This window comes from Artibeus jamaicensis, unplaced genomic scaffold, assembly GCF_021234435.1.
Source record: "Artibeus jamaicensis isolate MK-2021 breed Jamaican fruit bat unplaced genomic scaffold, CSHL_Jam_final scaffold_916, whole genome shotgun sequence".
Taxonomy (NCBI): Eukaryota; Metazoa; Chordata; class Mammalia; order Chiroptera; family Phyllostomidae; genus Artibeus; species Artibeus jamaicensis.
The window spans coordinates 58,961,484-58,985,121 of NW_026522059.1; the positions used below are offsets into that span (position 1 = coordinate 58,961,484).

Below are 23,638 nucleotides of genomic sequence, written 5' to 3' on the forward strand. Positions count from 1 at the left end.
TTTATTTGAAATGCAGCCTTCTTTAGAATTCAATGATGACTGAGCATCTTTTATTACTCTGAATTTAAGATGAGAAGATGGAATGTATGGCCACAGTGACTTTTTTAAAAAGCAAATTTTGTTCTTTTAGGAAAGCTTACAAAGACTAGGTATCTGTAATATGAAATTATTTTAATTGCAATCTAGTGTCTTAGGTTAATAACTCCAACATGTGATTTGGTAAAGATGAAAAATTATTTTTGAAATAGTCATTCCCCAAATGAAAAGATAAAATGAAAAGCAGAAGTAAATTTTGTTGATTTCTTCATTTTTATGGGTAAAAAAAAATGTTTGATATGTTGCGTCCTAGATAAATATACTTGCTTTTCTAGTGACACTTCTTAGCTTGGTTTTAAAGAAACTATCGGACTGAGCTGTTTCACCTAACCTCAGAATCATGTGTTTGATATAATCCAGATATCTAACACCAAATGGTAAAAACATCTGTGACAATAAAAGCATGTAATAGTTGTGGAATTGTTTAATTTGGGAGAAAATGACTATGTTTGATAATCATATGTGCATGAATTGTTTTCCCCTCTTTGTCAAGAAACTTATATTTTGCAACAAGAAATCAACTGATGGTGTGAAAGAACTTTTTTAAAGATACACAGAAATAACACGTTTGGGATTCGGCTTGCTCGTTCAGGTTTAGTGCCTTGTCATAGTCCACCTGGTTTGTTTGGGCTTACATCATACAGAAATCCAGCTTTTTAAAGCAAGCACAGTCTTACTTCTTCTACCCAAATATGGTGACATGCTTAAAATTCCCAAAGAGTTCTGTGCAGGTTATGTGTCTCCGTCACCCAATCTCCTTTCCCATATCTGTTCATGTTGACAGACTATGTCATAACACATCAGCAGAAGATCAGCACAGGAGAACAAAATTTCATCGCCTGACAGCAAGAGGAAAACTGATTTTCAGTATTAAATTAGTAAAAATATACCATTACCTCACTTCCAATAAGTCTACTACCTTTAGAAAATAAGGTGCCTGCTCTAATTATTAGTATATGCAAAGGCTACTAGGGTTGTTTATATTTTGCTATCACTGTATGACTGGTAGCCTGTTTTATTTTATCTTATACATATTTTTAATATATCTTGGAAGCACTTAGAAAAGCTTTTAAAATTTTCATAATGAGACATGTAGTATCACATATGTAAAAACATGCCTGCCAAATGTTTTGGGACAGGCTTTCTTATATTAACCAAAGATCTATTGACCATTGAAATGGAAATCATATTCAAGCTTCTGATAAAAGTTAGGTAGGTACCTTTTCATATAACCTCTTGCTCGGTTTGGATTTCTGTAGAAACTTAACAATACCTGCAATGCATAATGTCTTTTGCAGTCTAGGACATCATCTGCCACTTAGGCTTTAATTCTGCCCCTGTTTGAACACTCTGCAACATATGCACTTCTCTTTTGTCTATTACCTTGGACTTGTGCTATTCCCAAATATTGACATCGTCTACTTTTATCAGCATTAACTCCTCTGGAGCTTCCCAGGCTCGCGCTCAGCTCTATTTCTTCCTATTGATTATCCTCCTCACTCCAGCAGGTAGCAAGCCAGCAAGGCTGTCCTGAGAAATAGCTTCCAATGACTTTATACGCACAATTTACACGGAATTGTTTAAAGAAGATATTAGCCTCAATACAAATCAGTGAACCTCATTTAGTCAATACTGCACAATTCCACTGTTGGCACCCTGTGACATGTTAGTCTCTACAGTCAGCTGCTGGCCCCAAACTGCACGTTAACCATAGTATTTAGTTTCATATTAAAATGAAGCCATTACTTTTTTTTTACTCTTGCTTTTCTTTTTGAAATCATTTCAGTCTACTTTTACATCACCTCACTGAGCCATGTGATAGTAATATATTTTGAAATATAAAAACCTGAGATTAAATGTTTGATTTTTGACAGTGTTCTTAAATATAATAAATTCAAAAGGAAATACTGTTAAGTTAAAATGGAGTGTTTTTCATTAAGTCCAATCAAATGGTAGACAACAAAGGATCTTTTATTTGAGAATATGAAGTGAAAATGAAAACCAGAAAACCTTGACTAAGAAAAGGTCCAGCTAAATTATGTTGGAAAGAGGTATCCAGATTGAGCTTGGGTGTTTCTTGTGCTAAAAATGAATTAAACAAAAAATGTTATAAAGAAATATTTTACAAAGAAGCAAAACACAATGCTTTTGGAAATGAAATAAAGTCTAAGAACAGTTGACTTTGAAAATAATTCTAAAGAAAAATCACATATGAAAAAAATTGCCACAGCATCTGATCTTTTCTTATAATCATAAAAGAAAAATGTTTGTGGAAAAGTAATGCTCGTCCCTGTTTTCTCTTCCATGGATGGCAAGGCTGTAAAATTCTAGGAGAGATGTTTGCATTTCAGAATTACCCCTCCTTAAACTACTGGTTTATGATAGTTAATGGGATGACATCCAAATGTTGAAAATGGGAAAATTGAAATGAAATTCTAAATGCAGAATATGATATAATGAAATAACTAAGCAACATAATACTACTTTGAATGTTTGTGCAAATATTGCAAAATGAACTGCAATACATTAAAATTCTTCAGTGGTTGTGTAATACATAAGTGAAGGTTTACATAGAAAGCTTTAGCTATCAAAAAAGAAATCTTTATATCATAGTATACTAATTTTTTTCCTTAAAAATATCCCTAAGGTCTTGGAGGGTGTCCTGAAAAGTTGTCATTAACTCTATTTCCATATTTATTTGGAAACCAAAATAGGTAAGAATAAAGTGTACTGATCAAAATAGTCTATTTGTTATAAAATGCATCCTCTAGCATTATTGCTGAGTAGCAAAAAGACTCGGGGAATAGGAATAGTGGAGAAAATATTCATCTCAGTTTAGGAGATTTTTAAGGACTATGTTCCTTTTTTTGTGAGAAAAGAGTAAGAGTTAAACAATATGACAATTTTAAATAGGTGATAACAGTTTTAAAAATAATATAGGAAAGCAATTAAAATAAAATTACATAACACACTATTGTAAATATTTCAATATTTTCTCTTGTTTACTATAAAATGTTAAAGGTGATTTTATGTGACCTTTGCTTTTCATTTGTTTTCTTTTTAAAAATCACTAGTTGGGAGACAGCTCTGAATCCAGGTAGAAAAGACACATTAAAAGGCGGCCAGTCTATCCAAACCATACCATCTTCTCACACATTTACTGAAAACTGACACTCATAGAACAGTCCCCCCTCCCAAAGATTCAACAAAGAACAATTCTAGAACCCAGGGAAAATCATGCCCCAGAAAAGAGAGATATGCCATAACTGAATATTCAGGCTGCGCATAGGCAGGTATAGCAAAGATAATTGCAGTATCTGTTTGCCAGAGAACATGCTACCATTTAAAGAGGTCAATAATCTAAATATGATAGTATTTAGGTGTAATTATGTATATGTATTCATGTATATATATATACCACATGGAAAGCACAAATATAAATTTCAGCCCGTACTGAAATGCTGTAACACTGTTAGACTTTTTAGTTTAAAATATAATTTGATCACTTTGTAGTTACAGATTAGGTGTATTCCTACTAATTAAATTATAAGAGTTTCCTGCTAGTCCCTTTATCATGCAAAATTCTTATAGTATATGCTTTACGTATTAACTTAGATATAAGAACACTCTCAAGGAAGCAAATGTAAGCACAAACAATGCACACAAATTAAGATAAATTTTTAAAACTAACAGCAACAAAATAGTCTATGAAAAATTAGAGATAAAAAACAATTTCTAAAATAATTTTTAGAAAGTTTCCCAAGACACTTTCTAAATTAATCACATTGATTTAAATGTAAGTGAATGCTGTTTTCAAATGATGTCAAAACACAAAATATGCAATGCTTCATAATAACTTTCAAAAAACTGATTTTTGAAGTTTTGATTATATTTCTAAAATGTAAATAAAAATTATTTTTGTGTTTTCAGTTTATTAAGTCCCATCCATAAAGGAAAACATGATTTTAGATCTATAATTTTGGTAAACCTGTGAACACTCATATTTATGATGTATATCAAAAATTAATATTAAGATCTATAGTGGCTGCCTGCATAGATTATCAAGATAATGCCAAAATCCATACATATCATTTCATGGAATTAGTTTTAGTAGCAAAAAATGCTATACTGAGTCCAGATATTTCAAATAAATCACCTTTCCATAGTATTCTGACTAGTATAACCTAGTTAGGAAAAATATTTCATACCAAAAATTAACTTTAAAGTAATCATATTAAAATTTATGAAGTATTATTCTCTTTTTGAAAGTATAAACATGTCCAAACTTAGCAGACACACATACTCCCCTAGCTCCCACACATACATTTTGTCAGGAGAAATTAGGTTTTTAATCTTTATGTAAACTGAAAACAAACCTATTAAGGTGATTATTACATCATCATCTGTGTAATTATATAGCTTTTGCAGTATACAATTATTTAATCCTAATTTTTCATGTCTAATATGTCATAAGTATTATCATTATTAATGTTTTATAAAGTAGAAATATTTTTAAATAACAAAAAACAAATACATCTCTTAAATTCTAGGACAATTTCATTGAACCAAAAAAAGTCAGATAGCTAATTATTTAATTGTTTTATGATCTCTTTATTTTAAATCCATATGCTTATAGAAATATATGTATATAAGCAGAGTACAATATTTAAGGAAATCAATATTAGTCTTCTTATACATAGAGTGCATTCATGCATCTATTGGCAGTTGTGGAAGATACAGATATACCATTATATTGAATTTGTGTATTGTATATATATAATGATACATCTGTATATCTAATGATAAAGATATAAATCTAGTGATATATATAGTATATATATATATATCTTGCTTACAAATTTTGTGTAGTGAAGAAAAGAATACTCATAATCTAGAATAAAGCAGTAAAGGTGTGTGTGTGTGCGTGTGTAGAGACAGAAAAAATGTGTAGCTTTACAGAGAGGTATTAAAGGTAGACTATTAATATATGTGAAAATCAATATGAAGGTACTGTGCTGTATAAAGAAATATCATTGGCAGTGTTTTTTCCTTTTTCTGTGCTCACTCTCTCTGTCTCTCTCCCCCCTGTACATGTTTGTGTTCTGCTGATAACAAGAAAATGAGCATTTGGGATTAAAAGAAAAGGTAAGTGTATAAAAATTTAAATTGGGGCACTTTGTTTAAAATTACTAAATTAAATATTAAGTCTAATTGGGTTTTCTTTTTTGAAATATAAAATGAGGAGCCTATAAAATGGCAGGGGATTCACAACATAGTATGAGATTTTTCTACTACAAGTTTTTTCCATGTAAATACTTGTATTGATGAAATAAATCTGAAAGGATCATCTCTGTAGCATAAAGATCAAGACTCTTAATAAAGGTAAAGTTCCATTTCATTCTGACTTAATTGTTTTAAACTACCACTTTTAATGATATATGTATACACCTACTTGTTGGTTTTTCAAATTTGTCACTTACAAAAATATTCTAGGGCTGAGAAAAATAATATCGATAATTTACATAGCTACCTAATAGTTAATATCTCAGCCACCTTGAATATTATGCATTCAAATAGTTCTAACCTCAGTAATTCCAGTGCTACAGCATTCAGGTGATACTGTTAAGAGAAGAGTCTTGTCAGTGAGTATCATTACTAATATCTGACTATCCAGTTTCTCAAGGCTTTAGTCCAAAAACATATATCTGGATAAAAAGAACCCTCACTAACTTTTAGGCTAGCAATGTTGTTGTTTTTTCATGAAGTTAACAAAAAGCAGTAAGCAAAAAGTTATCTGTAACTCTCAGAAGACACATTTATTCCCTAGTTCCTAAATAATTGACAAGCAGGAATCTGTACCCTGCACTGCCTCCCTTCAGGATGGTAAACTAATAATACAGTAGAATCAAAACAAGTTACCAGGAGACGGAATAGGAGTGATGGAGAGAGGAATACCTTTTTCTTAGTTCCACAAAGAGTTGAGGACCTAATTATGTTTAAGTATAATCCGACCAGCCTCTTCTCATGCTTAGCTGCACTGAGTGACACTATTTGTGATGCCCAGTGTGCTGAAACTGAACAGGTTGCTGTCAGTTTAAAAATGACTATAATAAAAGTGACCATGAAGATGGATCTTGTGATTTTGCGTTTCTAATCAGTCATCTGTGAAGAACACTTTTGCTTTGATTCAGCACACTGGTGACAGCCTTGATTGATGGTGCGTGGGGATGAAGAAAGGTTATTAACTGTCTTCCTATTAAGTGCAATGTATTATTACCCCTCTAGGTGCATCTCAGACTTTAAGTTGAAGTACTTACTCAGGTAAGGTCAAGAATGAACTCTATGGAGATGGTATTCGTTCGGATGAAAATGAGCAAGGCATCCATGCATTGATTTTTTTTTAAATTTAGTGTTTAAACTATATTTAATTTCCCTGTCTTACTCATTAGCTAAAATAGAGAAATTTCCTGCTTCCATCAGCATCCGTACTGAAAATATTAGTGGTATAGAAATGTGCTTTAAATGTAAATATTTGAATGTAGAGCTAAGCGACATGTGTGTGGTAGGTATACAAATCCATATTTAAATAGAAGGTCATATATTGTGATAGGAGGGTACTTTTAAGGACAGACAGTAAATTTGATTTGTGGTTAGAAAATAATTCTCTGTATAATATCTTTTATTTTTCAATCATCCATACATAGCAAGCTTATGTAAAAAGGAAAAAAAATAGCAATTTCTAAGAAACTCAACAGATCTACTGGAATATCTAGATATTTGTTTTGGTTTAAATGCAATTTACTAATTTATTAATTCTGCCTCATTTTAATGCTTTTAAAATTATAAATATTACACATGGAAGAACATTTGAATGACAGTTTCTGTTCATGTCATTGACCACTATACATAAACACACACATTCATTCACAAAGAATATTATAGATCCTAAGGTATTTAAAGTTTTCCAGTAACTAAAGATATACCCTTAAAAGAAACAATGAAATTTTAAATGTTATCACATTTCCTGTGTCCATGTACTCTTACTGCCACCAAAATGTACTAAAAGAGTTTTGTACACTTCATTTAACTTCTTTTAAAAAACATCTTAAATTTAAAAGTTAGGTTCTGGGAGATAGATCAGAAACATGCATTTTAATTTACAATTAGAGTATTCTGTTTCTTCTGACATTTGCCACTGTAAACAGTCAGTGCACATCAAATGTCATGTGGATTAGCCCAAAACATTTGAAGATATCAATAACTCGGCATTGAGGTAGCCATTTAAACTATGACCAAATTTCAACTCTGTGTGCTCCGCAGCTCATCGTTGAACTGTAGAGTGGCACAGAATAAAAAAAAATGTCACCAGAATGCTAGTAGAGTCTCAGTGCAGGGAAGATTATATTATGTCCAAAAGTTTTCTCTCGTATCTTATGACCTGTTCTCCAGTGTCAGTTATCAATACTCCCTTTTTTTGTATGTAATAAGGTTATATTTGGAGATGTACTATTTCAAACTATCAGAATCCATCAACAATGAAATATAGAGAAAGGAAGAAAATGAATTTCAAGATTTCATTAAATTTCTGGGTAGAGCCACAAAATTGGCTCTGTCCTACTTTTCTTAATATTACAATCACTGTTTAAGAAACCTTTCCAGTGCTACAGTGTTTTATGCATGCCAAGTGTAACTTAAATACTTCCACACTGAAAGTCTCTCCATAATAAATGTTAGATCAATATGAAAATTGTGTATATAGTAGATTTTGTTTATGTGCAGTGGACTTAAGGGTTGATTTTAGATTTCATACAAGGTGTTCTCAAAAATGACACATTAACATTATTATTAAGTGGATTTCTCTTTTTTTTAGGAGACCAACTTACATTCTGAAATTTAGAAATCAGCAACGATGTAAGTGGCAGAAGGGAACATATGGTCACTGACAGCATTCTATAGTCTTGAACAAATATGTGTTGAAAGTTTTCACAATGAAATTATAAGCTAATCAGAAATAATATGTTGTGTGTTTCTCAAAAACATTGTCTGCCTTTAAAAACAAGAAAGAAAAATGCAAGTCAGTCTATATCCTATGAACAAGATGCTCTGAAATGTTAACGGAAGTCCTGTCTTTCTGGGGACTTTCTCAAGGAAAACAAGGAAATACAAAGGCTGAGTAGGCCCAGGAGGGACACACAGATTTTCTAGTTACCCATTTTCAAGTCTCCTTTGTTTCTTCTCTTCAGAGAATCAAAATCTAGGCCACACATGACAAACAGCACGCAGTTTATGAAAAAACAAGGAAAATGCAATTTCAGGTAAAGTTTAGGACGGTTCCAAGGCATAGCTGAAATCGATATTGAGATATATTTTATATATATCCCAACACGGGCAGACAGTAAAAGTTCAACAGGCAACATTTTCCTTTATCCTTTTCCCACTCAAAGCAGAATGTTGCATTAATTTTTTTTTTTAAGCCAGTGGCAGGACTGTTGAAGAAAAAAAAAAAACACACCTTTGGGCCAAGTTCTGACAATTGGTTCTGAGGCTGTTGTGACTTGGTGGTTCCTTCCACTCTAGGCTCAAGGCATCTTTAGTTCACAGAATCTAGGGCTTTGGTGACTTTGAGCTTGAAGCTCTTCTGCAACAATCTCAGTCCTATCCACACCCTTCCCCCTCCTCCTCCTCACCTACTAGGGAATTTAGGGTCCGGCTATGAACTGGGTGGTGCACATCTGTGTAGCCAGACGGTGGAGGCTGACAGCTGCTGACCACCCCCAGACTGTGTACCTGAGCTAGTGGCCTCTCTGTTCCTCTGCCCAGCCCACTCTCGTCTACAACCCTGCCGCGGTCACGCCAGCCGGTGATTTGATAGGCTTGTCGGGTTGCCATGGTGTTGACTTCTTGCCTCTGAGGAGCTGCCCAATGACTGGAGGTCTGGGATTAAAGCGGGAAGAGGCAGCGGCCAGAGCGAATTTCAGCGTCAGCTGCAGCAGCGAGAAACCAGAAGCAGGAGGACGAGGTCTTCGGGCCGCGCTCCCCTCCCGCAGCCGGGCCGCAGTGAGGGCGGAGATGATGGGGGAGGTGGGAATGCTGACCACTAGACACCAGAGGAATAATTCCTAAGCGATCTGTCCGCATTGGAGGAAAACCCTGCCAGAATCCGTTATTATTCACACAAAACGTGACCAGGGCGAGTGGTGGGACTTGGAGGAAAGGGTGTTAAAAGGGACGTGGGTGGGTGATACACCTCCCCCCACGCCCCACCCTTCACTGGGGCAACGAAGTAATTTGGCAAAATAAAGAGGCGCTACCGTGGGAACTTTAGATCCTGGAAACCAACTTACTCTGCGAAGATAAAGAGCAATTAGACGGCAACCGAATAGATGGAAGTCGTTGGCTGGCAGGCGGCTGGCGACGCAGGGTTGTGGGCGCGCAGCCCCGACGGAAACTGTAAACCGCGCAAGGAAAGGGAAAGAACCGCTTCTGTTATAAATTAGTAGGTAGGTGAAGGTTATGCAAAGAAGAAAAGGGAAAGTGAAGCTGTTAAAAGAACAGAATAAAAACCCTTGGGAGTTCAACTCGAAATCCACCCCCTCCCACACCTATCCAGGGGAGGAGGAGGAGGCCAATGCTGGTTCTGGTGCGAGGAGAACTCTCTGGAATGTCTGGAGGACTGCAAAGCAGTGCCCGGGTACTAAAGAAAAGGCAGGACAGAACCCTGGGGGAGGGGCTGGTGGGAAGGACTGGGCGATTCACCGAGAAGACAGAGATTCCGAAGAGTGAAATTCCGATCGCAAGCGAAGAAGTGTAGAAGTTCGTTCAGACCTGTATCGAAAAGGAGGGAGGGAAGGACAAGAGTCAGTAAGAAAGGAAGAAGAACAAGGTGCGGGCTGCCGAGCGAGGGTGTGGAAAGGCAGCCACAGGCCACTGGAAGGAGCCACTGTCGGGACCCAGGGTCAGAAGTGTCGCTACTGAAGCGACTTGGGCGGCGGACCGGGCGCCGCGCGTAGCACCGGGAGCTGGACACCAGGCGCCGCGCAGCGTGCGCCGGGCTCGGGGCGACGCGGGGACTTTTCGGCAGGGACAGGGGCTGCTGGTTCAGCCTGCAGGGTTAGCCGCGAGTCCCAAACACGTGCTTCACGAACTACTTCACAGTCACTTTCATTGATTTTCTTTAACAAATAAACTTATTACCCGTTACAGAAACACGTCCTCTTGCTGCCCATAGAATGTCATGCTCTCTGAGGACTGCGTTTCTCGGGACAGCAGTTTTCCTATCTCCTAATAAATTGTTTCCCTTCTCTTAAAAGATCAAACCGTGTGATCACCTTCAGATTTGAGGAGTCGATTCCTCCCCCCCTCCCCTCCCCTCCCCTCCCCCCATAATTTAGGAATCACCTTTTAGGGTAGGAAGACAAGTCCAGACGCAAGTTTGTAAACCTGGTAGGGCGCCCTGACATTTGCATATTAATTTTTGCTGGCAAGAAGTAATTCAATTTGAAAGAAAGACGCTGGCAAAGAAATTGACTCCTCTGCAACTGCAGGGAAATTCAGAGGAGTCCGAGAGCCACACCTAAACTAATCCCCTTGAGTGTCTCTATGAAATATTTACTTTAAAAATAAAGTATTTATTTTAAAGTAGCCCCCCCTCCAAGACAGTTTCTGCTCGAGGTTCTTCCATACATGTCAAAGGGTTGTTGAATTATTCATCATTGTAATTACTATCATCATTGTCATTATCCCTTTCCATGTGGAAATAATTTTATTATCGTAATTTGATATCTGAAGAATTTCCTGTTAGTCGTTTGATAATTTTTTTCTCTTGACAAGTTTTGTTTATAAATGAGATAGAAAAAATGTTTTAAATGCTTTGATGTTTGCTATAGATTTCCGTTTATCTAATCGATCGGAATGCCAATAAAATCGATTAAAGGTTTAGTGTTTTACAAACAACTATTTTGTGCTTTTTGATTTTATGTTCAGAATGATTTTAATAAAGCTAATACTTTCCTCGAGGACTCTCCCCTTAAAAAAACAAAACGTTTATCGTTTTCCCTTTTATTAGAAACTGCCACTTAAAGTTCTAATGGGAAAATAAAAAAACATCAGCAATGGTTGCAATGGTTTAAATTTCATTCTCTTCTTGCTCGAGGTATTTAAATAAAGCCTTTTAAAATCTTGGTGAATTATATGTGATCATCCAGTGATTGCGGAATATTAAATTAAACTTAGATAAATCCGCATTGAAGGAGGCAGCACCCAATCCTGAATTTATTTCCCATTTTCTCGAACAGCACCACTGTGCTCCTCTCTTTGCTATGACAGTGTTGCCAAATCTGGGCGTTTTGAAAACATTTTCCATATGCTTTAACAGGGGACTGATAGACAAAGAAGAAAAGAAGATGATCTTTTCCCTCTGAGGTATAGTTTCTTTAGCCTTTTTCTCTTAGACGTTCACTGAAAATCATTTTAAAGCAAAAGTTTAAAAATCATTTAATTACTTTTTTTTTGCTTGCACCTTTTTCTATCTTGTAATTAATTATTCCTGAAATGGAGTTTTGGTTACAATGTAAAGCTATCATTTCTATACCTTGGCAAACAATATTTGTTTCCAAAATCTTTGATTTAACATTTAGTTTCTGCTAAGCTGTGTTTTTGTAATTAAAGAATGATTTAAGTTTGTTTTATAACTTAGATCAGATGGTCTGTTTTTTTCTTTTTACTGTGGGATTTAATGGTTTTGTTGTATCTAATATTTAGGATCATTACATAGTGAGTGGCTTTATTCAACTATAAAGATCTGCACTTTTGTCTGGGAAATATGAACGCTTGGATGACTGTAGTATCTTGTTTTAAAATAATTATATTTGGTGGTCGGAGTTTACACAGGATTCCATTGACTAGATATAGCTATTTTAGGCTTTCAAAGATCACAATTTTATCTTTTCTTCAATGAAATCACCGTTATTCTTTCTCCCTTTTTTCCCCCACTTGTCTGTCTTTTCCCATCTGCATCATTGTGCATCACTGTCTCTTAGAGTTCTTCCCCAGATGGAATGCAAAATGTTCGTTGGATACTCTAGCTGGAAATAGATCCTTGTATTTTGAGAAGGGAATGCTTTGGATCCTGCGTTGTTTGGCTGGTGTGAATGTGTGTCTGTGTGCTGGGGGGTGGGGGGTGTAGTTTCAGTGTTGATCAGGAGTCCTCATTAATTTGCATATGAGCTGTGGAAGTGCTTGAGATCAGCCCTGCCTGACTTTGTTTATAAACACTGGGCTGGTTGCCTAGAGGGAAAGGAGGTCACAGCACAGTCTGAGCCCTGACCTCGGAAAGGCCAGAGGGCGGCTGACTTTTCTTTTTCCCTCTTCCCCCCCTTCCCTCTCTGGATTCCTTCCTCAGACCCTCTAGAACTCCTCCTCCTCCCTACTTTACCTGAGTGTAACTTTACATAATGACCAACCCCACCCAATACCCAAATAAAAACAGGTCAAACCTCCAAGAAAAAAAAAAAAGACAGTAGAACAGATTAAAGTTAAATAAACAAATGGACTGTAGGAAGAGAGAAATATACAGGAGTATGGAAGTATATAGTTAGAGACAGAGCTGGGGGCATTTCTATACAAAGGAGATAAGAGCCAGGTTGGGGGAGGGGAGGGAGTCCGTGCCCACAAAACTACACACACACACACACACACACACACACACACACACACACACACAAAATGCCTTCCTTTTTCTGAATGTCTTTTCATGTAATTCACACACCACAAAGTGAGTATACACTCTGGATGCTAGGTTATATTTCAAATACCCACTTTTCTTTAGTTCTTTGGAAAATGTACCCCTTTTTTTCTAGTAAAGAAATCTGGCTCTCTCTCAGGCGATTTCTTGAATTATTTAATTGTAAATATAATGCGTTTGTGACGCCTTCCCAAAGAAGCCCTGCACTTTCCGATTCTCTGTCAACTGCACGTCGCCCCCTTACGCACACACATGACCCCCACCTTCTCACCTTCCCACGCACACTAAATGACAGACCTTGGTATCACGTCGAAGTGTGTTTCGGAAAGGAGTTGCTGAGTTAAACAACATGTTAGTTAACAGACTGCCTTTGTTAAATAGCCCCCGTGTGGAGAAGATCCAACAAAAAGAAGGAAGGGGGGGGGAGGGCGGCCGAGGATCTCGAGCGTCTGTGGCGTTGTCAAGGGTTCCTGAGGCTGAAATCTTGTAATACCTTGTTTCAAACTGAGCACTTCTGTAGACCCCGGAGGCTCGGTCACTAGACTGGGAACCTTTTCCCCTCGGGCTGAAGCTGCTCCGGGGCTGGCGGCACGTGGGGCTGGGGGCTGGGGTATTTCTTAGCGAACTGAGGAGTGAGACAGCTGAAGACTCGGTAAACGGATTGTAAAGCCCGGAGTGTCCGAGACATAGTAGATTTGGGGAATAAAATACGCCGAGGAAAAGTCTGGAAGTGGAAATTACCTTTTGTCTCAATGTTAATTACCCCTTGCTTCCAACACTCAACACCTAACCACCTGGTGTCCCTTTTGGGATCTCGCCTAATTCCGTGCTCGGTGCAGGGTCCGAGAGCCCCAGAGTGGGCTTGGTTTGGCTGCGGTAGCCCTGGAAAGTGCAGAGGAGGGTCTAGGGAAAGTTTTTGGTGACGCAGGGACGCCTCTGCTCCTTTCACTTTGAAATAAAAAGTAGCCCAGCGTTCCAGGAGGGTGGCGGCGGGTTCGCGCAGAGTTTAGCTATAGAGGAATGGGGAGGAGGGACAGGGTCAAAGGTTGATGGCCAAGGGTCTGCAGGGACCCAAGTGGAACAGCTGGGTTTCCTGCACCCAGGGGCCGTGACGCAGCCAAGTCCAGCCTGGCAGATCGTGCCGGTGCCCCAGAGCAGCCCGCGGGCCGAGCTCGAGCTCGCCCGCCTCGCCCTGCCCCTGCCCTGGGCACCGCGCTCTGCGCCTCGGGGCCCAGCCTGCAGTGCCCTGCCTGGGGCCCCGGCTCCCTCCCCGGCGCCGGAGCGCTCCCAGGCCGAGCCCTGGAGGAAACTCTTGACTCGGGGCTAGTCCCTCTCTGCCCCTTCCTCTCAGCCCATTAACCCTGACTCTCACCCCAGCTTCTCTTCTTAGGGAAGAGGGAAAAGATGATTAAAAAGAAAACAAGTACGCTAGAAGGTGAATACTCGCTGGCAGGAGGAATTGCAAAAGTGAGCGCCCCTCTTACAAATCCTCCTTCCTTTTGTTTTCTTACTTATAATTCAATAACCGCTCTCGGGCCCCCCCCCCGCCCCCAGACAGCTGTATTTTCAAAGGAGAGGAGGTGGGGGTAGAGGAGAAATAGCCACCAAATTTTTTAAACGGTTTTCCTGATTTGATGTTTGGTGTTTTGACATTAATGACATTAATGTTATTGATGATGTTTCAGAAAGAAAAAGGCAAAAGAAATAAAGGAGAACTTGAAAATGAAATGGTCATCATTTCCCTCTTCTTCCCTGCCAGAAATAAACCCCTTTCTTCACCTGAGCCTGAAACAGACTTATTGTTCTCAGGTGTTTCCTTCATCGCACGCATTTGCCCGTCTGAAATCGCAGGAAATGGTTTTTCCATCAGTGAGCTTGTACATGGAGCCCTCTCCCGCAAAGGGCTTGATCTTTTCTGAATTGAACCTGAAAGTTTCCCTTCCTTCATTTCCCCCTCAGTCTCTTTAAAAGCCCCCACCCCCTTTCCCCATACACACACCTCAGATAGTTTTTTAAAGCCAGGATTTTTGCTCTCTGGGGTGTTTTTCGGTAAACAGTAATGCTACATAAACACCTTCTTCACTTGCAAGTTACGGAGAATTTAAATTTCACCCTCGTGGGCACGTATGTTTCTGAAGGCACATGGAGAAAGACCAGTGAGATGCAATCAGACACTGCAACGCACAGAGACACAGCTGCTTGTGTGAAAGTGGAGCTGTAAACAGAGTAACTTAAATATCTTAAAAAGCTGTTCAGTTAGAGCATATTTCTTCCCAAAAAGTTTGAAATGGAGTGGAGTGTTTGGAGATGTCAGTACTTTGCTTTCTGCTAACATTTAGTAGCCCTGGTTCTAATGCACTGGTGTATCTACAGACTCCAGATCCTGAGGTGGTGCTCTGCTTTTTTCTCTTAATAAAGACCATATCTGGGGTTTATTCTCTATTCCGAGCCTGTGGACTCGCAGTGGAACCTTAGCCAGCTGCCATAGGCAACCAGCTTCCCGGACTTGGGCCTGGGTCTGCTCTATCCAGGACTCTGCTTTTATCCTCCAGGTGTTTTGTTGGGGTTTTGATCCCATTTGCATTAGTCCTGGGATTTTCCAAATGTTCCCTGATAACACAACATTTCGGGCCAGGAAAGGTGTGGGTCTGCAGCCTCTGTTGTTCCTCGTGAGTATACAATAAAACTTTCTGGTGGTATTAGGTAGGCTTGGTGCTAAATGCCTAAGAAAAAGTCTTGAAGCAGATCCTGGAGAACCAGAACTTCAAAGGCCTGTTAACTCAAAAACAAGTGATACTTCACCTGTCCAGAAAGCTGGACGTTGCAAGTATTGTCTGTTTTTAGCTTGTTTTATTTGTTCCTCTCACTTTCTCTGTAGAATTCCTATTTTTGAAATATTGCATAGGCGGTGTCTCCTTGTGACCTGTGGTGTAGCAGTGAATCTGAGTAACAACGGATATATATATATATATATATATATATATATATATATATATAAAATGCAGCAGAGGGTATTTAAAAGTGTGTCTATTCCTAGTTTTAGTTAATTATCTTTTAATGAAAGTGTCATTCAAATTCACATCTATAGTACTGGAAAGAGATAATTAGATTTTCAAATGAGAATCAGCCACCTTAAATTTTGTACCAGAAAATACTAAGTATATTTCATTCTAATGAGATCTGTAGTGGGGTTTTAAAATTCATCATAATATGCTTCAAGAAAGATAATTCAGCAGACTCACAAGATGAAAGGTTTTTTCATAAGTCTTCTTAAAGCCATTACACTGAACTTGTGCAATTCTGATAAAATATTAAAAAATATGACATAAAGGCTAGAACCGTACCCCCACTATCACTATTGCAGTCATCTCTTCTTCTTATTAAAAAGTTTACTTTGACTAAATTAACTGCTTCCATCCTCCCTGCCCTGGTTTTTTCTCCCCTGCATGTGCAAGCGAAAGATACTCGTTTAAATAGCGTGCCTTCGGATGGCGGAGTGCAATTCCTCCTGTGAAATAGGCTGGGCAAAGCGGGCCATGCACATAGTCAGGCATCCTTTATTTACATATATCTGCATATTTGCCCAGGTCCCTGCATTTCGCCCTTAACGTGCGTTCTTGGATGTAGCAGAATCTACAAAGCAGAGCTAAACTCTCCATTGCCCTAACTCCCATTTCTGCTTAAAGCTCCCTAGTAAACAAATCTCTATTCTGCTAATAATGACTTTGCCTCATTAAAATTAAAAAGAAAAAAAATAAGAGTGGTTAAAGAGCATTGCTTTTGCGGTGTTTAAGGTTTGACCCCCTTCCCCTGCTGAGTGTGTGTGTGTGTGTGTGTGTGTGTGTGTGTGTGTCTAATGAAGTTTAGGAGTCGGGCGCGCAGGGGCTCGTGGGGGGCGAGCCCCGAGGTCCCCGTCCCTGCCCTCTCCGCGGCCGCCGCGTCCCGGGCTCCCGCCGCCGCGCTCCCAGCGCTGGAAAGCGCGGGGCTCGGGGCTGCTCGGAGTCCGGGCTGCGCGTCATTTGCAGTCTGGGGAATGTTGATCACCTCACTAATTACACCTCTCGCTCCCCCCTCTCCCTCTCCCTCTCCCTCGCTCTCCTCTCTCATTCCCAGAGTGCATATCGGGAATAGACACACAAAGACATGCGCACTCAACTTAATCAGCCATTTTTTTAAACAGGGCTAAAACGATAATAATTAGCAGAATAAAGACATATCGGATTTTCATTTCCTTTCCTCCTTTTCCCAACCCCTTCACAACCAAACAGCGAGACCGCGGTGGGCACATGCTTTAACTCTCCCGGACCCCCGAGGACCGCTTCATGCCCCCCACTTTCTGCTCCAGCATTTTTATTTCCACCCAATAAAGTTCGAGGATTATATTTTTAATTTTTAAAAAAAATTTTTTTTAAATGAACCCTCTCGTTTTACTTGGATGTGATCAGCTGTAAGTAAAATAAAAGCAAAACAAAAAAAAGAGGCGAAGATCGCGTAGGAACTGCAGGGGAAATGGAAAGTAAGTTTTTTCTTTAACTTTTATTGAGTAGTTTGTGTTAAATTTAGGTCGAGTATCGATTATCTTTCCAGCCTGATCTTGCACAATCTCTGATATTTCGCTCGCTCTCTCCCTCTCCGCCTCTCCCTCTGCCCCCGGCTCGCTCGCTCCCGCTCACGTCCCCGCATCCCGACCTTCCCGCCCGCTCTGCCCCCCTTTTCTATCTCTTTCCCCCTTTTTTGGCTCCGGGATTTGCTCCGCGGAGGGAGGGAGGGGGCCCGGAGGGGCCTGATTTCCCACTTACTTCGGGGGACCGCGTTCTCGGGGTTGAACTTTTGGGTTAAGTGGCGGACCCCCACGTTGGGCCGAGCAGTCGGCTCTCCCGTTTTCGGTCTTTTCGGATTCGGTCTGAACCGCGAGCCCGGGCTTTTCCTGCCGGCGCTGGAGGCTGTCAGCTCGCGGCGGCGCGGGCGGTGCCGGGGTCCCCACCCGCCGGGTGCCCGGGATGCGACGCCCCTTCCTCCACACCCGTCCTCCGAAAGTTTGGACCTCGGGCGCTGGGGTCGCAGCCCCTCGCCCCACTAACCCCACCCCTTGCTCAGTCCCGATTTTTCTGCCTCCTCCTACCGCCCCCCTTCGTTTTCTCGAGAGCCGAGGAGAGCGCCGATGCCGGCACCGCGGAGGCCCGCGGTCCGCGCGCTCGCCGCGGCGGAGGCTCCGGGAGGCCGGCGCGCGGGCTGGGCCGGGGCCGGAGGGAGACGCCGGCGCCGAGCGGCTGCGACCGGCGCGGCCCGGGGCGGCCGCCCGCGGGCGGGAGGCGGGCGGACGCGGGTGCGCGGAAGGCAGGTCCGTTAGGAGGCGGGATCGTCGGGCCTCGGGGCTGGGAACCCGCCCGGACGCGGCCGCCACGCTCGGGCTCTCGGGCTGCCGGGCGCACCTCAGACTAGAGCGTAGATGCTGGCGACTCGGGGTCCAGAATCTTTCCCTTCCTTTTTGGTGGAGGTCAAGGTGTGTTCGTGTGTGTACGGGGGACCGGGGGTGGGGGCGGAGGGGGAAGCGGGGGTCTGTGGCCGGCGGCGAGAACCGATTTCTACCCCGGCCCCTCCAAAGGGGCTCCGGGTCTGCCAACGAACTTCGCCCCTGCGCCTCTCCCGCACCGAGTGCGCCTCCCGGCCGGGAGCCGCGCGGGGCTCGGGGGCTGGAGCGCGTCGGGTCTCGCCTTCCTTCTACTTCGGTCTCCTCCCCCTCCCCCATTCTTTCTGCTATGTTCTATCGGAAAACAAATAATAAAATGTCTCATGGATCGTGTAAAGTTTCTTCGCTGATGCCCAAGTTCCAGAGGGCTCCCCTCCTGGCCCCCTCCCCTCAGAAGACGGTGCGCTTGGTGTGTATTTCTTTGTTACCTGCGATCCGGGCGGGGGCTCCTGCGGGCGCTCGGGCTGGGGTCCGGCCCCGGGAACGGGCTCCCGCGGACGCCTCGGGCCGAGACTCCTCGCTTCCGCGCGGTTCCGGTGAGGTCTTGGCTACCGTTCCGTGAGACACTCTCCTTGTAGGTACCAAAGGTTCAGATCGCGCACACGGACCCCCCCCCCCCCCCCCGCCAAAGCCGACCCCTGCACACACTCAACACACACTCACAGACTCACACGTTCCCCTTGCTCCCCCCACCGCCAGCCCCCACCTTGCCTATCCCCTCCCCCCTTCCCCAAAAAAGCACACACACAACAGCAACAACCGCCCCCCCCCCAAACCAAACAAAAACCCAAAGACAAGTTCACTGGCGGAAGATGGTGGATTGACACTGACTCAGACAGAGGCAGGTTCACCAGGAAATCTGGCCGTCCCGATTTCTGACAGTTGCATTTCCTCTCCTCGGTCCTTACCCCCCCTTTTTTATTAACTCTGTTCTATGTTTAATCAAGGATCATGTAGATGGCAAAAGGAGAGAGAGAGAAAGGGGGAGAGAGAGAGACAGAGAGAGAGCAGAGAGAGGACGAAAAGAGAGGGAGGAGAGAGAGAGACAAGAGACAGAAGGCTTTTTTTTTTTTTTATTGTGTTCTCCAGGATTTTCAGTGGCTTGATCCCTATAAACGTGGAGTGCTTAAAGCTCATATGTAGTATTATATTTTTAGTTGGGTGGATGGATGGAAGAGTCAGGGAGAGGCTGCGGCTGCCGCTGCCTTTTCGGGTGTTGCTTAGATTAAGACTGAGACTTGGCTGCGATTGGGACGCGACAGTGACACGGGCATCGATCGCTTCCATTGAGAGCAATGCAAAAACACAGCCCGGGTATGTAACACTCTCGGTGCCATCCACACTTGTTTTACTTTATATTTACTGGCAGAGCTGACAGAGCGGGCTCCGACTTTCTTTCTCTCTTTCTTTTTCCTTCTTTTCTCTTTTCTAACTGAAGAATAAAAACAATTGTACATAGTTGTTGGAAATGATGTTTTAAATACAACAGAAAGGAGGTATTCACAATTATTTCACTACCTCTGTGACTGTTTTTTACTTTTTCTTCTTCACAGAGGAGCAGATTAAAGAAAATGAAGGGTTTCCTTTTCTTCCTTCTTCTTCTCAAAAAAAAAAAAATCCTTAAGGGAATATTTGATAGTTTTCAACGTTTGTGGTTTCAATCAGCAGGAAGGCACACAAAAATAAAAGATGGCTAGCCAGCTGTTTTAACCTCTTGCACCTGGCTTCAGTGTGGGGATCATAAGGTTTATACAGTTATTTTTTTTTAATGGTTTTAATGTTTGTGTCAGAAACTGGGGAGAGGGCATCCCAGTGTGTTGTTCAATAGCTGGTTGCTTTTGGATTTAAAAAGTAGGCTGATATTGAAGTGTTTACATTATTATGGCAATGAAAATATAATCAATGAAATATGGGGGAAATCCCATAAATCTGAAAAAGTGAAATGTACCTAAGGAACAAAGAAAGGTCAGGTAAACCAGCTGTGTTAAGTCAAAGCCATAGCACCAACTGTGGGGTTAGACAGGGAGAGTGGACTCTGGGTCTAGGAAGTGAAAGTTGCCACTTAAAGTTAAACCCGGAGGAAACCTGTCAGCTCTATTGTCATCTTTTGCAGTTTTTAGCAAATGAGCTCAAACCTATTCAGTTATTTTGAGCTACATGAGTTATTTGAGAAGATGCTCTACCAGCAAGGAAAACATAAAGGAGGCTGAGAAAATAGCTCTTTAATATTGCAGAATTTACTGCTTCCATTCTGACCATGAACCTAAATTTACACAATGAAATTTGATTATCTTTAATAACAATATTAGATCCTGCACTGAATGGATGAGAATTGAGGTGCTTTTGTTGATTGCAAGGGTTTAATGTTGCATTTCAGAATCTGATGTGGTTTGGCCTCCCTTCCATTAACTGGAAAACCCCTGAGGTTTTACAATTATTTCTTAAAGATAATACATTTAAGATTGCATTGGTAGGCTGAAGAAAAGTCATAAAGGCAAGAAGGGAGGCCCTTAATAACTCTTGAGATTCAGACATGTTCAGCAGTTAGATTGGCTCTGACTTCACCAAGGGTCGACAATGTGTCATTTCCACGAAGCCAAATTGCCCTCTGCCTATATGATATTAATGTGCAAATCAATATTTCAGGGATTAAATTTCCCTTCTTCATTTTTTATGGTTTCTACCTCAATAAGTCTCAAGTCTATTAGAAGAGGCTGGATGATTTAAAATCTTTCACTGCAAAATGGCTTGTCGTAGTCTTGTTTCACAGACCATTTTAGGATTTTCGTTGTAAAGACTGAGGGAACCCTAAAGAAGTTGTGAGGCAGGTTTAGTGGCATAAAGCCCTTGTTTGATTAAGAGGAACTGTGAGCACAATATATATGTTTCTGTTATACACACACACACATACCTGATGCTGCTTTAAAATATTATGTTAATCATCTATTGATTTATTTCAAAGTCAATTGAAGTGCCTTTCTTATTAGTGATTTGTTCAGCATTCTTGAGGACTGTGTTAATTTTCTTAAAGATGGGGCATGGATTAGCTGGGTGTGGAAGTATTTGGGAGGGATTTTCATTCAGCGGTATTTTCCTAAGAAATCTTTCTAGACACCATTGTTGGTAAGAGTCACACTCAAGGGCTGTCATCTGCATATGCTGTTGTCATAGCTCTTCTGGCATTTTGTGGCTGAGTGATTTAGCTTCTATCTGTGTAAGGAGGCCCTTCCTTCCCTTTACATTTATTTCCAGCACTCAGTAGGCACAATGCTTCTTTTAACCCTCTTGGAGAAACACATTCGTGAAAGAAAATATGTGATTTGGTTGGAAATGATACAAAGCAGAAATTAGGGAGGTCAAAATAAAAGATTGTGACTTTATCACATAATCTTGGGAAGGCCTACTGTCTATCATTTGGTGGTGTTTTATAGTCTAAAACCATCTGGACCAAGTTCCGCACAGCTGCACAAATTTCATATGTGATAGAACATTTTTTCCATTCAGTGTGAAATGTTCCTTCCTAAAAAACGTACACCAGACTCGCTTAATTTAGTCTGTTTAAAGAAATGCACATGAAAAAGGACAAAAGGCTCTTTAATCTCTGCAAGCTGTTTGTTTTTCTTCAAGATTCCTGTCTGTTTGGGTTTGAAAAGTCGTGTTTATTGAGGAGATGATTCTGAGGTGTGACATTAAAATAATATATGATTTTGGGGCTGGTGGTCATGCTTCTGCTTAATTTGCAGAACTACTTTTTTATGCCTGTCAAAACAGAGTTAATCTATCCTTATTTACAATTAATCTCAATAAAATTAATCTTAACTATGCTTTATTCAGTGGCTTAAAATATCTAATTATATTCAATTAACTGCTGTCATAGTAATTAACATTGCTTAATTGCCTCTGCATATATTTATGTAAAGCTCATTAGGTGCTGCTGGCTCCTTCTTCCTTGTCTACTTGCTATTTTTGCTGTTGTCAAACCATTTTCATCTCCTAAGGTTCGACACTGTCAGTGAAAGCAAATTCTTAACATTTTCTCGAAATGAATGTCATTGCTTGCCTTTGAAAAGATACTTGTTATGAGTCTTTAAAGACTAATCCATCCCTTCTCCCCCCTTTCCCTGGTCCTAGCACACTCACCAAATATTTTCTGTCATTGTTGCTGGAAATTTGAGAAGCCAGGTTAAGCTTTGTGCTTATAAATGAGGAGCCTTTCTGTTTCTGCCCAGAGGCTGTACGTACCCACAGGCAGAGTTTTTTTCTTCTAAGACCATTCCAAGGGTTAAAGCCTTGGCCAAGGTTCAAACTGAAAAGCGTCCAGGGAAAGTGTCTGTGAATATGTACAAGTTTCATGTAATTAGTGCTTAATTATATTAACATATGCAAATTGTCAATTTAGGAGCTTGTTGAGCTGGCAAAGATCAGCTAGGTACAATTGCTGTATTGTTCTGAAACCATAATGGATTTCAAGTTGGATTGTGGAAACACATAACTAGCTATCTAATTTAACTCATACCATGGCAAAATTTCATTAGTCTCCATGGAGACTGGTTTAATTGTGCTGACTAATGTTCTGGGCTGCAGAATGTCCTAAAAAAAAAAAGCGTTGTTTGCCTAATCCACCTTACAATGACACTTGTTTGTACATGTTTCCCCTGTGTGAGTATTTGCATATGCAAATAAATAGTTGCTCTGCCCCATTTGTCATGGCTGTTCATTACCCATGAAGAGGACATTGTTACTAGGCTGTTCATGAGTCTCCCAAGATGGGATGGTGTCAACCAGTCCAGCGACATTCTTTCATAATTTGTTCCTGATTAATAGACCAGAGTGAGTTGCAGTCTCTAGGCAGCAGCAGAAGGAAGGTCGGTTCTGCCCCAGAGAAGAGTTGCTGCAGTAACTGAAGGACTTTGTCTTCTTTTAAGTATTCTCCCTTTTCAACCCATTGATTAACATCATCATATTTCAACTAATGTATTCTTCTTCTCAGAATGCCTTTACTAATATTCTCTAGTTTCCGAAAGCAAGAAGATAGGAAAAAGAAAAGAGATTGTTATTGGAGTATTAATGCTGTTTTTGACAGAAAGGTAAACTGATATAATTGCTTTTCAGTTGAAGGAATGGGGTTTTATACAAGTGTGAAAGCATCGGAAAAGGATTAGCATTTTTTTGCATAATGAAATGCTCTGGTGAATAGGGTCCTGAGTGGCTGACTGAATGACTAAGATGAAAGGAAGATGAAAATGCAGTCTCCTCTTTCTTTATGCCTGTGCTCTGCTCTCTCTAAAGTTATGTTTGTCCAAGACTTGAGAAAACAAGCAGAGGCTCAG

General features: G+C 40.7%; 2 protein-coding genes across 3 annotated transcripts in view; one reads left to right on the forward strand and one right to left on the reverse strand.

The window, feature by feature from the left end:
- Positions 1-6,884: 6,884 nt before the first annotated feature.
- LOC119049249 (uncharacterized) lies at positions 6,885-23,104 on the reverse strand. Its single transcript, XM_053661125.1, has 5 exons — positions 23,030-23,104; positions 18,737-18,879; positions 9,853-9,921; positions 9,441-9,544; positions 6,885-9,193 (listed from the first exon to the last, which is right to left on the reverse strand). The coding sequence occupies exons 1-5, from the start codon at positions 23,102-23,104 to the stop codon at positions 8,928-8,930; spliced, it is 657 nt and encodes a 218-aa protein (XP_053517100.1). The 3' UTR covers positions 6,885-8,927.
- ZFHX4 (zinc finger homeobox 4) overlaps positions 17,033-23,638 on the forward strand; it is a 190,907-nt gene continuing 184,301 nt past the window's right edge. Inside the window, exon 1 of one of the 2 annotated variants that reach the window (XM_037145191.2) lies at positions 17,033-17,354. The gene's annotated coding sequence lies outside the window, so the exon portion shown is untranslated. Of the gene's footprint in view, positions 17,355-18,221; positions 18,342-23,638 lie in introns of those variants that run through there. The other variant, XM_053661080.1, reaches the window with a different exon arrangement.

Bases quoted from the DNA above. Each gene is read 5' to 3' on its own strand.
- LOC119049249 (XM_053661125.1), bottom strand. From the start codon at position 23,104: ATGTCGCTGGACTGGTTGACACCATCCCATCTTGGGAGACTCATGAAC. The intron at 9,922-18,736 runs GTAACAAAGAAA...TTTTCGATACAG, and splicing joins AGCCCCCGCCCGGATCGCAG to GTCTGAACGAACTTCTACAC. The intron at 9,545-9,852 runs GTGAATCGCCCA...CGCGGTTTACAG, and splicing joins TCGGAATCTCTGTCTTCTCG to TTTCCGTCGGGGCTGCGCGC.